The 16042-nt window shown below is 36.2% G+C and overlaps 1 protein-coding gene and 1 pseudogene across 1 annotated transcript; both read left to right on the forward strand.

Moving 5' to 3' along the window:
- Nucleotides 1–3836: 3836 nt before the first annotated feature.
- LOC107758448 (low choriolytic enzyme-like) lies at nt 3837–6311 on the forward strand (annotated as a pseudogene).
- A 5862-nt stretch (nt 6312–12173) lies between these two features.
- On the forward strand, nt 12174–14587 carry LOC107758450 (low choriolytic enzyme-like). The gene is made up of 9 exons (XM_016576182.1): nt 12174–12263; nt 12380–12410; nt 12489–12551; nt 12705–12857; nt 12937–13054; nt 13170–13348; nt 13509–13590; nt 13723–13844; nt 14354–14587. The coding sequence occupies exons 1-9, from the start codon at nt 12195–12197 to the stop codon at nt 14356–14358; spliced, it is 822 nt and encodes a 273-aa protein (XP_016431668.1). The 5' UTR covers nt 12174–12194; the 3' UTR covers nt 14359–14587.
- The last annotated feature ends 1455 nt before the right edge of the window (nt 14588–16042 follow it).

Below are 16042 nucleotides of genomic sequence, written 5' to 3' on the forward strand. Positions count from 1 at the left end.
TACGAAACTTATATTTTTGTGCAAAAGATAAATATATTCCAGTTTTGGAGGCCATAATGTCAGCCATCAAACACTGGACTAGATCCAAAAAGCAACACTCTGAACACAAAGAGGTCTGAGTCACCATTACTGCTTAAGTGGACCAAAAAAGTCCTCATTCAGGATCTGCGATAGTGTGAACACAAAGATAACTGGATCCTTTTTCACTTGGTCCACTTAAAGCGGTCTGGGTTCTATTCTTTTAAAGAGGACTCAAGTGTGAAAACACCCTTAATTGACTCATTTCATGCACCTGTGTTCCCCTGATTGCCCTGTGTTTAATAAAAGTCCTTGGCTGTGTCCGAAATCGCCCCCTATACCCTCATTCACTATTCCCTACATTAGGTCACTAATTCAGTTCACTAGAAGGAGTGAATGAAAACGAGTAGTGAATTCGGATACTGAGTGCACCGGAAGGAATGCCGCTTTTGCATAGTTTGTGCTTGCTGTTTATTAATCATTTGAAACTAGCAAACTAGCAGCTCCAGTAGTAAGATTAAAGGATTTATCTTGAACTCTGTCACGGAAATTATGTATAAACTCTAATCAAACAATTTAATAATCAATTTACAATGCATTTATACCCGTGTTGTACATTATGCTGTACGCTATGGATGAGCGCTTTGTAAAAATGAACGGCTTGATTATTCAGCTGCGGGCGTTATCTTCTGGCGAGATGCGGGAATTCATTCGGCGCGTGACTCTCACGGTGCATTATGGGCATTCTCTAGCCGTTGAGCGTGCACCAGTTGTACACTCGTTTTTGCAGTGCATTGTGGGATTGAATGAGTGCACTCGAGAACATCCACTATGGTTTCGGACACCACTAAAAATGGCTGTTCCCTCAAATAGTGCCCTATTTAAGGGTATAGGGGGCGATTTCGAACACAGCCAATGATTGTTTGATTTGTTTGATCTACGGTTGCTATAGTAACGAGCGCAGCGACCATAGACTGTATAAAAACAGGCAGCGACGTGCGTCTATCTGATCGACAGATAAACGGTGTGCTCTTATACTGTATGTTATGGATATTTCAGCAAATTTTGCTTCGCTTAGTAATAACGTCGTCTACAATACATAAATATAGGCTAATCAATCACTGTTAATATTTTTTCCAGAGACAGTATGCTAAACATTTTGTTTGTGTAATGTTTAAATGGTCAAAGCAACACCGCAAACACAGGCGGAGCGCCTTTAAAAGGATGCAGAGAACTATTCTAAAATCTTTTAGAGCTGCTTGGATTCAACTCACTTTATTTTCCTTTTATTTGAAATAAAATTTTATTTAATTTGTATTTTTATAAAATACAATTTTATAATTTGTATTTTCTAAATTTTTTATTAGTGATGTAGGATATGCTGTGACTGATATCATGTGCGTTACTGTCATGAATCTGGTCTGTGGTTTTCCGTCTGCTCGCCACCAGATGTTGCCTTCCAGTTACATTGACTTTCACATTACACAAACTGTTGCATGTCACCCCGGACTACATTTCCCATCATCCATTGCACTGATTACACACACAGCTGCAGCCAATCACACACCCTACATAAGCCATGGACTTCCTCTCTCTCACAGCCGAGTATTGTTTAGTGCTTATCGCTCACCTAGTGATAGCTACTCTACGGAGCCAGTTCCCAGTCCTAGTTTCCAGTTCTAGTTTCCAGTCTAAGTCTAATCACGTCGTGTTGCCCTGTTGCCTGTTTACAGATCTTCTGCCTGTCTTGGATTTCTCTATCGTCTTGTTGTTTGGACTCTGTTTGCACCTTGCATATGTTGCCGGGTAACAAAGAGTAGTCATCATAAGAATTGCCGGCGGTCATGCCTTGCATGGATTATTGTTTGTCTGTTGGATTACCCGTTTGCCTTGCCCTATTGGATATTGTTCGCCGGAGCCTGATCAGGTCGGTCCTTGGATTATTCTTTTGTCTCACCTGTGCCATACCTGTTTGCTGGTGTTTCGACCCTGCCTGTTTCTGACCATGTTTATAAATAAAGCTATGCAAATGGATCCGACCGTCTCTCGTCCCTGTCGCCCTGTTACAGTTACAAGCTTGGGATGCTGTTTGAAAAGAGTCTTTATGTGTGTGTGTGTGTGTGTGTGTGTGTGTGTTCCACAAAGAAATGTAGAAAACACAAAAGATTACAACACTGTAGAACATCACTGATTTAAATTAGCCTATACACTTTACATATAAATCACATTTCTTATCAATATACATTTAATGATTAACAATAAAAATAAAAATAAGGAAAAGATGCACATTACAAATAGCTACATCGTTGAAGCGTGTCCTAGATGAACACAACATCCCCGCTTATTAACTAACAATCATGTACTTTAAAGATATAGGTGCAAACAGAATACAGTGATGTCAACCTTGGTTTTAATAAGCAGTTAGTTTATGACACGGAATATTGCGGCGGTGAACTGTGATGAGTCACGCATCCAGCAAGAACTTAACTCTACACAAAATAATCATATTGATTCAAGCATGTAACATTTATGAATTAATTAAAAATAAGTAACAAGTAATGAAAATTGCTTAAGTCGTGATAATGAGATCACAAGAAAATAACTTTCGTTATGTCGAGATCACGAGATAAGTCGTGATCACGAGAAAACAAGAAAGAAAAAATATTAATAATCCATGGTCTCGGACTTCCATACTGAAGACTTTTCCTTAGCATGATTCACAGTGTTATGGCCATGAGGGTCTTTTCAGAGCCTTTATAAAGTTGAATATTGTGTATAATTTTGGTGCAGTATGAGCCTGAATGGGTTCATGCTTATGAGTTATAAACCTGGTCCTCAATCTACTGTTTCATCAACTGTATCTGTACATCTCTGAATCATTAAATATTTCATAAATCGTCTTGAGATTGTCTGTAAATTCTAATTTGACAGGTGGTGGAATGAAGTTTTAATGGAGAGCACTTGAGACTAAGCAAGGTGCTGGATTCATTTTGAACATTTACACCAATGTGAAGTGAGTTGTTTCTTTTGATCTCGTCTTCAACAGGGATGAGATCTATACAGACATGTTTGAAACAGGTGAATTGGAGAATATTTCAATTTCAATTTTCAAATTTTCAATTATCAGTGACTCATGAGACAAACTTAAAGATATAAACATTTAAGTTTATATGTGCACACACACACACACACACACACACACACACAAACAAACACACACACACACACACACACATATACACACACACACACACACACACACACACACATAAATATATGTTTATTATTTTATTATACATAAATATTTATTTATTTTATGGATGCATCTTGTTCAAAACATATTGTGTCCAGTTTGAAAATGAGAAATTTCCTTTAACCCCACATGTATCTATGTTCGATCCAAAACAGCTTCTCATGATGTTCCTGTTGGTGGCGGTTGGTTTTCAGCTGAGCTCTTTTCAAGCCCAGAGCCACTCTATTGAGGAAAGAACAGACATGTAAATAATATGTAAAATGGAAAACAATATCAGTAGCAGCCTCCCACTGTGAGCTTTTTCATCCACAATTTAGGTCCCCACCGTGACACGAGTCCCCATGAGTCTGTGTGTATTCAGGTTTAAGTCCCCACCAGGATATATAAACCAGTACACATACACACACACACACACACACATAAATATATGTTTATTATTTTATTTTACTTAAGCATTTATTTATTTTATGGATGCATCTTGTTCAAAACATATTGTGTCCAGTTTGAAAATGAGAAATTTCTTTTAACCCCACATGTATCTATGTTCGATCCAAAACAGCTTCTCATGATGTTCCTGTTGGTGGCGGTTGGTTTTCAGCTGAGCTCTTTTCAAGCCCAGAGCCACTCTATTGAGGAAAGAACAGACATGTAAATAATATGTAAAATGGAAAACAATATCAGTAGCAGCCTCCCACTGTGAGCTTTTTCATTTTTATTCAGGGGTTTCTAGCCAACATATGTTTAAAAGTTTATGCATAAACAGGATATCTTGGAAAAGAGCAATGAGGAGATTAGTAAGAAATTATCTTCAGTAATATGACTAATGGCCATGTTCAGTTTAATTAAAATCTTTTACTGTTTTATTAATACTTTAATAAACGAACACCTATTGTGTCCAGTTTGAAAATGAGAAATTTCCTTTAACCCCACATGTATCTATGTTCGATCCAAAACGGCTTCTCATGATGTTCCTGTTGGTGGCGGTTGGTCTTCAGCTGAGCTCTTTTCAAGCCCAGAGCCACTCTATTGAGGAAAGAACAGACATGTAAATAATATGTAAAATGGAAAACAATATCAGTAGCAGCCTCCCACTGTGAGCTTTTTCATTTTTATTCAGGGGTTTCTAGCCAACATATGTTTAAAAGTTTATGCATAAACAGGATATCTTGGAAAAGAGCAATGAGGAGATTAGTAAGAAATTATCTTCAGTAATATGACTAATGGCCATGTTCAGTTTAATTAAAATCTTTTACTGTTTTATTAATACTTTAATAAACGAACACCGGTTCTCAGAAAGCAGCACTGAGCAAGATGATATATCATTGTCAGCTACAATTGAAAGGGCCAACAAACATGCAGGTAAAAAAGCAAAAATGCAAAAGTCCTTGTGCCCTAAGTCACCCTGTACTACATCATGTAGTAATCGAATGTTTGCTGCTGGTTGATACGTACAAGGAGGCTGATGCTTCTTGCAATTTTGTGCAAGGCACAAAATTACATTCCATTACCTGCAGTATTGAATTTTATATGTTTGAATCATTCCATTATATGTGATCTATATGTATTACTTTTTTGAGAGTCGTTGCATTGGAGGTAAGACTGTGTCTTTGGAACATGCTGGATGCATCTCACTGAATATGCAGCATGAGTTGCTTCATGCACTGGGCTTTTACCACGAACAGAACCACAGTGAACGCGACAATCATGTCCAAATCCTTTTTAAAAACATATTTCCTGGTACATCTGATTAGTACACATTTCTTAAACAGGTTGTGCTTTACATGGTAGTTGCAAATCTTCTCAATGAGGGTGGAGAAGCATTTGCTGTTAAATGCTGCTAAAAGTCACTAAAGTTTGTGCTACAAGGGAGTTTTTAAGCAGAAATAGGAGATTATAGCATTTATGATTTTTAATATGACTGAATATTATTTTTGTATATTTTTATTCACTGTAATAGGGCAGGAGCACAACTTTGACTAAATCAAGACTAACAACCTGGAAACTGCCTATGACTACAGCACTGTGATGCACTATGGATGGCAAGTCTTCCTGTAGTGTAGTCAAAAATATATACTGTATCTTCTCTGGATACCCCCCAAAAAATCTGGAAAAAAGTGTTGTGACAACTACTGTACAGGTTGTGACAATTGTGCCTCTGGAATGTGTTTGATTACTTGAGTGTGTGTGCTTATGTGGTTTCAGGTTTGCCTTTTCCAAGAACAAACAGCCAACCATCATCCCTATTCCTGACAGTAACGTGTATACTGGGCAAGCTGAGAAAATGAGTTCAAATGATATTCTGCGTATATTAACAGACTCTACTGCAGTATGTTTCAAGTCCTTCCTTCTCTTATTAATTCATTTAAAAGAACATTTTGAAATCTTTGTCCTTACATTATAGGTTACCTTGATAAACAAATGCATTCATATTTTTTACTGTACATATTTTTCAGAATGGCACAGACAGGAGCTTGTGTGTTATCAAACTTAGAAAACTGACATTGACGTTTCCCTATTCTTATAGGTGATTTAAAGAAGACAAAATACTTTACAGATTCAGTTTAGGTGTTTTTGATTAGCATCATTTTAGAGTTGGGTCTGTTTTTAATTATCAAGTGAGGGTTGCAACTTTTCAGGTAGTCTGGCATGTAGATGAGTAAAAATTTTCTAAAACATAACATAACATTTCTCTTCCTCTGCCTTATGGTTTGTATGCCAGTTTGTATCGGTTGCTAACCCCTAACAGAGCCATATATGGTTTCTTCTACACTGAGAGGTTGTGCAAGGTCCTCTTCTTTTGAAATGAGGGTCTGTTAAATGGTGAAATTTGATGTAGCAAATGTTTCAGAGAAATCTTTAGAGATTCAAGTTTTACACTATAAAAACAGACAGATTTACTAAATGACTACTAAATTTACTAGATTTCCTAACATTTCTAAGTTCATTTTATTCAAATACTACTGAAAGTTCATTGTTCTTAATAGAAAAAATGTCGTGTGAACTTATTGTGTGAATTTGTGTGATTTGTGAAGTTGTGTGAATGTAACTGATTATATTAAGCTTAACTCAGACCACTAAAAGAGACTCTGGGTGAGAATAACTTGGTGTGCCATATTTATTGTCAGATAAATGTGTAAAAAAAACGACTCTGCGTATCACTAACATTACAGAATAGACTGGGCTGATGTGTAAAACTATAATCAGGCTCGCCACATAACCATAAAACTATAAAATATAACTATACAACTCAGGATCGCCAACAACATAGTCGTAACACAAACACAGTACCTTTAAAAGTGCCTGTAACCATACAGCCTATGAATGAATGATAATGCATATTTTTAATTAAAGAGAACTTAAAGAGCGTGGGCTGCTTTTGGTGCTTTAATTTGTTTTTCAATAATGAGGTCTAAGTTTAAGAATACACTAGAAGTTAAAATTGTAAAAATGTGTATTTCTTCTCTATTTAACATTAACTTACAGTAGTGAAAGACTTCTTCCCTCAGGTAGATTGCATGTTTTCTTGCCTAGCTGAATGTTGTGCTCATGATCAATAATCATATTCGTATGGTCTGGTGGTCATACGGCGTAGGCCTGTGAATATGCGGCAAACTGCGTTCCATATAGCTTTCATTCAGAACGCTTCTTTGATGCCTTAAAAACGGGACGATTCCGTATTATACGGAATGGTTGGCAACCCTACCTGTTGATGCCGGTGTTCTGTCAATTTGTGCTACCCTGTCAGATTTTGCTACCTCCCATTAAAACAGTGGGTAGTACAATTCTCCAAAGAAAAATGCTACCTGTAAAATTATGGTTTATTAGCGTCTACACCTACCCCGACCCTAAACCTACCCTTACAGCAATGCAAATACACTAATTATGTGTTATATTCGCGGTTGTGGCTAGAAGGGATACAGCTACAGGAAACCAACAATAAATATTTTTTTCTACCTATTAGATTGTGTTTTATTAAAGTCTACATCCACCCCAATCCTAAACCTACCCTTACAGTAATGCAGATACATTAAATATTGTTGTTCAGTATGAGAAAAAGGACGCAATATTGATGTGCACATGCGCATTAAGCCCTGGTAGGAAAATCTGACGGGTAGGATAAAATGTCAGGACACCTGTTACAAGGCCTACGTTATACCTGATGAGGATGTTTCTCCCTCCCCTGGCCCGGTGTCCTGACATTTTATCCTACCCGTCAGATTGTCCTACCAGGGTTTACTGCGCATGCGCACATCAATATAGCTGTATCCCTTCTAGCTACAACCGCAAATATAATTACTGTAGGCTATTTGCATTACTGTAAGGGTAGGTTTTGGTTTGTGGTAGGTGTAGACGTTAATAAACCATAATTTTACAGGTAGCATTTTTTTTGTTGTCGAATTTTACTACCCACTGTTTTAATGGGAGGTAGCAAAATCTGACAGGGTAGCACAAATCAACAGAACACCGGCACACCCTAGCACACCCGTGGCTATGCCATTTACTCAGACTAAATGAGTTGCTTCCGATTTCATTTTCCCACAGCAAGCTTCGAAATAAAATGCTGAAAGAATTTTGTGTGTGTGTGTGTGTGTGTGTGTGTGTGTTTTTGCACAAGATTAATAAGGGGGAGATTTGTTAGTGTTTAATGGTCTGTTATGTTGGGATTTTAACAGGTTACTGTTTTTGAGGGGTTACCATTGTGGTGAAGAGTATAGACTGCACGTTAAGACGTTTAAGACGTTTATTTATTAAAAAAATAAATAAATAAAAGCAATGCTTTTGCAGGCTACAGCGTGGTGGTATTCTCTTAATGTTATTTATGATTAATGCATACTTGTGTTATTGCTAGCTACTTAGCTAGTAGTTAAATGAGCGAGAGAGAGAGAGATGTTAAAATTTCATTTATTTGTTTTATGCAGTTTAGTTAAGTTTTAGCTACATAAAACATTTGAGTGAATTTACAGTTTAATAGTAAGAAACATTCTCTCTTTTTGTGAACTTAAACCATTTAAGTGCATAAGTGGCAAAACACAGTTGATTTAGATCTCTTATGTTGCAAATGATTAGTATTTCAAATTTTAATTTTTGAGTAGTGGCAGCTAAAGTTTGTGAAGAATAGGAGAGTATAGACATATTTAACATTAGTTTATTAATCTTTAAATAACTATACTAAATATACAATTGTTGATTGTTAGTTCACAGTAGTTAGTTCAAAATGCGTTAACATACTCTGGCTGAGAGTTAGTTTGGCACACGTTTAAAAATATTTTTTTCTAAAGGAAAGTTTGTGCAAGGTGTCTATTGAAATATTTCAACATACTCTTTAGGAAGAAAAGGTTAATCAAATGACTCAACATCTGGTTAACAGTAAACCAGAGACATAAAAGCTTCCTCTTTGTAAACCAGGTTTGTGGTCTGCTGTAGGGAGGAACTGCAGTTTGAAAATGCTATTGCTGTTGTTTTCCCACATCTTACAACATAAAGATATGAAGAACAATGGTTGATTGTGTTGCAGTCTTAATAATTATACAGACGTACCTAAAAAAATAATTAGTAGGCCTATGTAAATGGAGCTTAGATAAAATCAGAGTTTTTCCATGAGTGGGTATTTAAAAATAAATATTATTTCACTCTTATTTCACTTTTATTTCATTACAAACATCACTGTGTATAATTTCTCAGAGGCAAATAACATGAATACATTTTATTTAGTTTCTACATTTAAAAATAAAAGATGCAAAATTATATGTATTATATCAATAATAATATATTTGAGTAATTTTGTAATAGGCTGTAATGTTCTTTAATAGGCTATAATATATTATATAATGTCGGTACCAACAGCCTCGTGGGCAGCGGACCAACATATAGCGCAGTTGCGCTTCGAGAATCCTGAGTTCAAGTTCTGGCTCGTGGACCTTTCCTGATCCCGTCCCCCTCTCTCTCTCGCACTTCGCTTCCTGTCTTATACTGTCCTATCATAATAAAGGCAAAAACGGCAAAAAAAAAAAAATGAAAAAAAAAAGCAAAAAAATAAAATGTAAGATTTTAGTCATTCCACTTAAGTCAGACATCAAATGTGCAAAATATTTCAAACAATTAATAATGTCTGCCAGTTCCACATGTAATGCAAAATGTCATAACAGAGTCGCAAATAGGCATATAAGTTTTAACAGAACAAAAATACTAATAACAAGCTTCTGGCATTGTTGGATAATTTTTTATTTACAGTTGTGCTCAAAATTATTCATACTGTTGTGTGGGTACAAACACTCACTATAAGGTCCTCCAGTCTGTCAATAAATATACCCTTTTTATTTATACAAATTCTTTAAAACTCTTTACCAACCCCCACCTCACAGGGTAGGAAAACATGATGCACAAATCACTGCCGGTACTCACTCAAACCAAAAATACAAAACTCCAATCAATTCAAAACAAACCAAATAAACTAAAAAAAAACGAGACAAATTAAATCAAAACCATGGCAATCTGTCCCAAAAATACACAAAATACAAACATTAACAAAGTCAAATCACAAAGCACGTCTAAATCAATTCCTTTTCAATAATCGTTCCAAAATAACTTCAAATACACTTCATACCTGTTAGCACAGCAATATTCAATTCTGACCACTCTGGTCGTTGAGGTTCTCATGGGAGTGCATCAAATCTGTTAACATCATATTCAAATTCAGCCGCTCTGGTCGCTGAGGTTCTCAGGGCGCACACCAAATCTATAAATACACATCTTTAAACCCATGCACAATATTCCCGTTGTCACCCAAAAAAACCCTCAAATTAAGATTTTACTCACCCCATCACAATTTATGTGGCGTTCTCACCGCATTTCATTGTTCTGTGCATCACTTAATTTGTTCCGTGTGTGTAAGTATAAATAGCCCATAGTTCCTCCCCCCACCCCACTTAACCAGAGCGCTCAATACTACAATACCATTGATAAATATGATCAAAGAAGGCTATGAAAATAAATCTGCATTGTTTATCCACTTGATCTTTCATTCAAAAATAAAAAAAAATCTAACCTTTAATTAAAGTAAAAAAAAGTGAAAGTGGGGGAAAATCACAGAATGAAATAAATATTTTTCTCTAATACAGTAAGAGGACGTGTGTCTATATCGTCCTAATGCACGGTGAGAAAGAAAGTTTGAGTGGCCAAAGACTCTAAGGATCACAGCTAGAGAACTGCAGAAAATAGTTGAGTCTTGGTCAGAAAGCCTGTTGTTTGGGAGGGTTTCAAGAAAAAACTAGAAAAGAAAACGCTCTCATCCAAAAACAATCTCCAGCATATTTATTTGCTAGACATGACTGCAAAAAAAAGCTTTTTAACAGCAAACACTCAAGATGGGTTCAATGCACACAGGGATAAAAAAGTACCCCATGTGTACAATGAAATATACTAAAAAAATATATATATATCTAAAGGATTGATGATACAGATTAATTTAAACTGCCTTCTTTGATCATATTTACCAAGGGTATGATTAATTTTGAGCACAACTATACAACCCATATTTGGAATTTGTCATCTGCATTTAACCCTTCCAAGTGCACACATATAGCAGTGAGTAGTGAACACACACACACACACACACACACACCCAGAGCACTGCACTGCCTGGGAGCAATTGGGGGTTCAGTGCTTTGCTACAGGGCACCTCCGTTACGAGTATTGAGGGTGGAAGAGAGCATTCACTCCACGCACCTACATTTGCTGCTACTACTGGGAATTGAATCCATGACCTTCGGCTTATAAGTCTGACTTTCTAACCATTAGGCCACAACTGCCCACCGCCATTTTGTCATGAATAACTGTGCAGACTGCAGAGCGTGGTGTCAAGCTGAGTGCTGATTACAATGATGCAGCCGGATCAGAACAGAATTATCAGAACACTCTGCAGGTGGCTGAGGCAGACCGGAAACTGAGGCATAACCTAAGGAAGAAGAATGTTGCAAACAAGAGTGCTTGATATGGGCACATGGCAGTTGTGACCTATAATGGTTAGAGAGTCGTACTTGTAACCTGGAGGTTGTGGGTTCGATTCTGTGGGTGCATGGGGGGAGTGAATGATCCCAAAACTCAGTACCCTCTTCCACCCTCAATACCCACTCTCAGCTTGATGCCACACTCTGCACAGTCATTCACGACAAAATGGCGGTGGCAGTGGGTAAACAAGTAAAGAAAGTAAATAAATAATACATGAGCAAGGCACTGAACCCCCAATTGCTCCTGGGCGCCGCAGCAAAAACGACTGCCTACTGCTCCGGGTGTGTGTTCACGGTGTGTGTGTTCACTACTCACTGCTGTGTGTGTGCACTTGGATGGGTTAAACGCAGAGCACAAATTCCGAGTATGGGTTACTGTACTTGGCTACACGTCACATCACTTTCACTGTTTTACAATATGAAATTACAATGATTTTTGCCGACTTTTGATGTTTTGCTGTCAAAGAATGTAATAAGTCATATACTAGGTTTGGTAATATTGCAATCACAAATTTAACCATATCAAAAAAAAAAAAAAAGTGTATAATGATAGATCAATTCTATAATTAACATATATAAATAAATAATTGAATTCATGCATAACAATATAGTCTCATACATTGTCAAGAGGCTATTGCAAAGTTTTAGAGTCGTATAGAAAAAAGGTCTACCTCCTCTTGTGGATTACCACACATCCATCCACCTAAGGTAGTCCCACCCTAAAATAATAATTTACTACATTACAACAGAAATAAAAATAATGCATTCAAAACTGAACTACTCTGCTTTTGTGGTAATTTGCAAGTGGATTTATGAAAGCTGGGTTACGACACAGAAAAAGGAAGTTAAGGCTCTCAGAAGACTATATAACTCCCAGCTCTGTTTGATCCATGACAGTTTCTGAGAAAGCTCTCATCATGTATCTGTTGGTGGTGGTCATCTCTCTTCTGCTGAGCTCTGTTCCCGCGCAGAGCCGTCCTTTTGAGGTGAGAACAGAATATCTAAAATGGAAAATTATATCATCAGCAGTTTTCCATTGGAAACATCTTTTCGTTTTTTACCAAGGGTTTCTAATATACATGTGTTTAAAATCCATAAACAGGATTTAATCGAAAAGATCTCTGGGAAGACAGGTAAGATGCTCAAAAAGAAAAAGATACTTGTAATTTTGTAGTTTATTATTATTACCTATTTACTGATTCATGTCTCAGGTAACATCACTGAGAAAGATGATATGCTAGTGTCAACTATAATCGAGACCAACAAACATGCAGGTAAGAGTATGAAAGCTATATTATTTAATACTACAGACACATCTTGTGTGTAGCAATTGACGGCAAAATCCTCGGCTTCCTTTATCCTTTAAATAATTGTATTATCAGAACCAATAGACTGAATTATTTTGTGCATTATACTATACCGCACAGGACAAGGAATGGATGGGCCCTTGATCACGTTTGGAGACATCGCCGTACCTACAGGGCTCCAGAATGCAGATCCGTGCACAGCTCGTGGATGCAAATGGAAGAGAAACAGAAATGGATTAGTCTATGTGCCCTACGTGATTGCCAACCAGTACTGTAAGTGACAACGATCACTACTTTTGATTTGATCTCATTTGTGTCACATGTTCTGTTTAAGAGTTTACTCCTGCTACAGCTCCAGATGAAATACAAGTGATTAAACGAGGCTTACAGTCCTTTACGGAGGTTTCCTGCATTCGATTCGTACCACATGAAGGGCAGAGGCACTTTCTCCACATACAATCTGATTCTGGGTAAATCTCTGGATTTAGGGCTTCTTTTTGTCCCATTTCTGTATATATAGTAAATGTGCTTTCCCAAAACATAAATATACAACCTGATTGCTGATGTGTTATGTGTGATCCACAGTTGCTATTCATATTTGGGGCGCCAAGGTGGAGGACAGGTTGTTTCACTCCAGCGTCCTGGGTGTGTCCATCACTATATTGTTCAGCACGAGCTCCTTCATGCTCTCGGGTTCCATCATGAACAGAACCGCAGTGACCGTGACAAGCACATCAAAATCCTTTTTGAGAACATCATACCTCGTATGTTTCTTTAGAAAAAAACAAAGAATAAGAAAACAAAAATGCATAATACATGGCATGTTACATTTAGTCACAATAATTGCAGTCTAGATTGAATTTCACTGTGTATTTACCTGGTTTACATTTATAGTCTTTAATACTTTTATGTGCACTGTAACAGAACAGGAGCACAATTTCATGAAAAGAAAAACCAATAATCTGGCAACCCCCTATGACTACAACTCTGTGATGCACTATTCAAGGTAAGTGTTCTTGTAGTTCAGTGCAAATTTGATCTATCTATCTATCTATCTATCTATCTATCTATCATCTATTTATTTATAAAAACTTAATCATCAGTGCTTAATGTTGCTTCTTTATGTGTGTGGTTTTAGGTATGCTTTCTCCAGGAACAATGAGCCAACTATGGTTCCCATTCCTGATAGCAACGCTGTGATTGGTGAAGCTAGAAATATGAGCCCCAATGACATCCTGCGGATTAACAGACTGTACTGTGGTATGTTAAGCCTTTACTATCATTTGAATTAAAACAGCTTTTGTGATTCTCTGCTGAAAACACCACCTTAGACCACCATGAATTTACATGCTGTTCACTAGCAATACTTACCTGGGGCCAGTTGCATAAACTTAGCCTCTACGTTAAGACAGAGACTTAAGTATGAATTTGACCAACTAGCTGTTAGCCAAGGAGTAATCAGTCTTATTTTTGGATTCAACTTAGACTAATCTATGCTTTTATGTAACTGAACTAAATATATATATATATATATGACCAGTTTTAAATAATAAAAAAAATAAAATTAGATGACTAACTTGTAAGACTAGTCTAAAACTTTTATGCAACTGGACCCTGTCTACCAGAATGGTTTTGTTTTTTTAATCTTGCAGGCTAAATTAGTAAAACAGGCTGGTGGTCTTCACAGTGAAATTTATAATTATTGTAACTCTCGTCATAACAAAATCATGTCTTTCTTTTCATGTTAATTGCTATTTTTTCTCTCTCAGGTTGAAGTGCTGCCAGGCTGTATGAAGGATGTGTTTGATGACAGTGTTCATCTTCTTTTTTAGCATTTTTTAAAGTTTCCTTTTTCACACCACAGTTTCAAATGATTTTACTTAATCTATCTTTTAAAATTCAGAGACCTTTAAAAATCATTTTACAATGTTCCAGTATCAAAAGTTTGTAACAAATCAAAAGCTGCAAATAGTGTGAACTCAAAATGCTCTTTAAAACAAGATATTGCTTTAAAAAAATAAAAATTAAAAATAACTCTCCTACGATTGATGGCTTCTGTGACAGAATTGTTGTTTATTAACCAACTTATGTTTATAACAGATTTTCTCTTTCTCTTTTTTGGCTTTTGGTAATCCTTTTGCAGTAGTGGTGAATGCAATCAACATTAGTGTGTCCTTGTCTTGATATTAATATCAGTAGTTCATTCATAAGTAAGAACCAAGCACTACATCCATAGTACTGTATGTACAGTACATCAGTAAAATTACTGATACAATAACTATAATATGTTCTCAATGCAAAGAGCAATACCACATTCTCCAAAAAAATAGCAGCAGCATCTTTATATGACATAAAAAACCTACATAAATGAAACTTTCAGCAATATACATGATTATCTAATTATTATCTGGTAAATTCACACAGCCTTCTATGATCTATATTCTCATTCATTCACTGGTCACACTAATTTACATTATTTCCGAGAAATACAGATTATAACATGAATAAATAAAAACACTCAATAAACCACAAGTTGTCCGAATCAAAATGTTTGGCTTTTACAGAGATGTTAGACACAAATATTGCATATTTTGTGTAGTTTTTGAAAGGCTTTAAATAAAAAGGCATTTCCATATTTGTGTATCACACAGTGCACAAAATGAGATTTACTTCTTCCTAAATGTCACATACAGTAAAAGAATTTACCATCAGATGGCCCTTCCTCTTGACATTACAAATATTTGATGGGGTGTACGCATTGCTTAGCACACACATATGAAAGAAACGTGATTTTTGAGGAAGACAGATGTAGGTATAGGAAATGACAAAATGTTGAGAAATGAAATGTAAAGTTCTGCCCTATAAAGGCAAAATACCTTAACTCGCTGGAGTGTGGAACATAGAAAAATTACTTTAAAGATTTTTATTTGTCCAGCCAAATTAAATATATAGGACACTGGAAATCTAGCAAATAGATGTTTTAGTAATGAAATTTATGTACATAAAAAAATATTGAGTTCAAACTTGATTTTCAACCCTATTTTGACGTTACTGTACTCTGCCTAAAAAAAAAGTGAGATGTCACGCCAAGGCAAAATGCAGAAACTTCCACATTATCAATACTTGGTGGCTGATCACCATTTACAATATCATTATAGTTACACCTGTATAAAATCTAGTGATCATGGGCTATCTCATAGACTATAACATATAATTATGTTATATATGTTATATTATGACTATTAATTGTTTTTCCGACCTTGACAACCAGACAAAATGTGAAACATGTGACTGGGTACCGTTTTGCAACCAATGTTTTGGCAATGTTTACTAACGGTTAAACATGATGTGAGTGGATACCGTTTTGCATCCAATGTTTTGGCAATGTTTACTAACGGTTAAACATGATGTGAGTGGATACCGTTTTGCATCCAATGTTTTGGCAATGTTTACTAACG

This window comes from Sinocyclocheilus rhinocerous, unplaced genomic scaffold (assembly GCF_001515625.1).
Source record: "Sinocyclocheilus rhinocerous isolate Xijiao unplaced genomic scaffold, SAMN03320098_v1.1 scaffold1255, whole genome shotgun sequence".
Lineage (NCBI taxonomy): Eukaryota > Metazoa > Chordata > Actinopteri > Cypriniformes > Cyprinidae > Sinocyclocheilus > Sinocyclocheilus rhinocerous.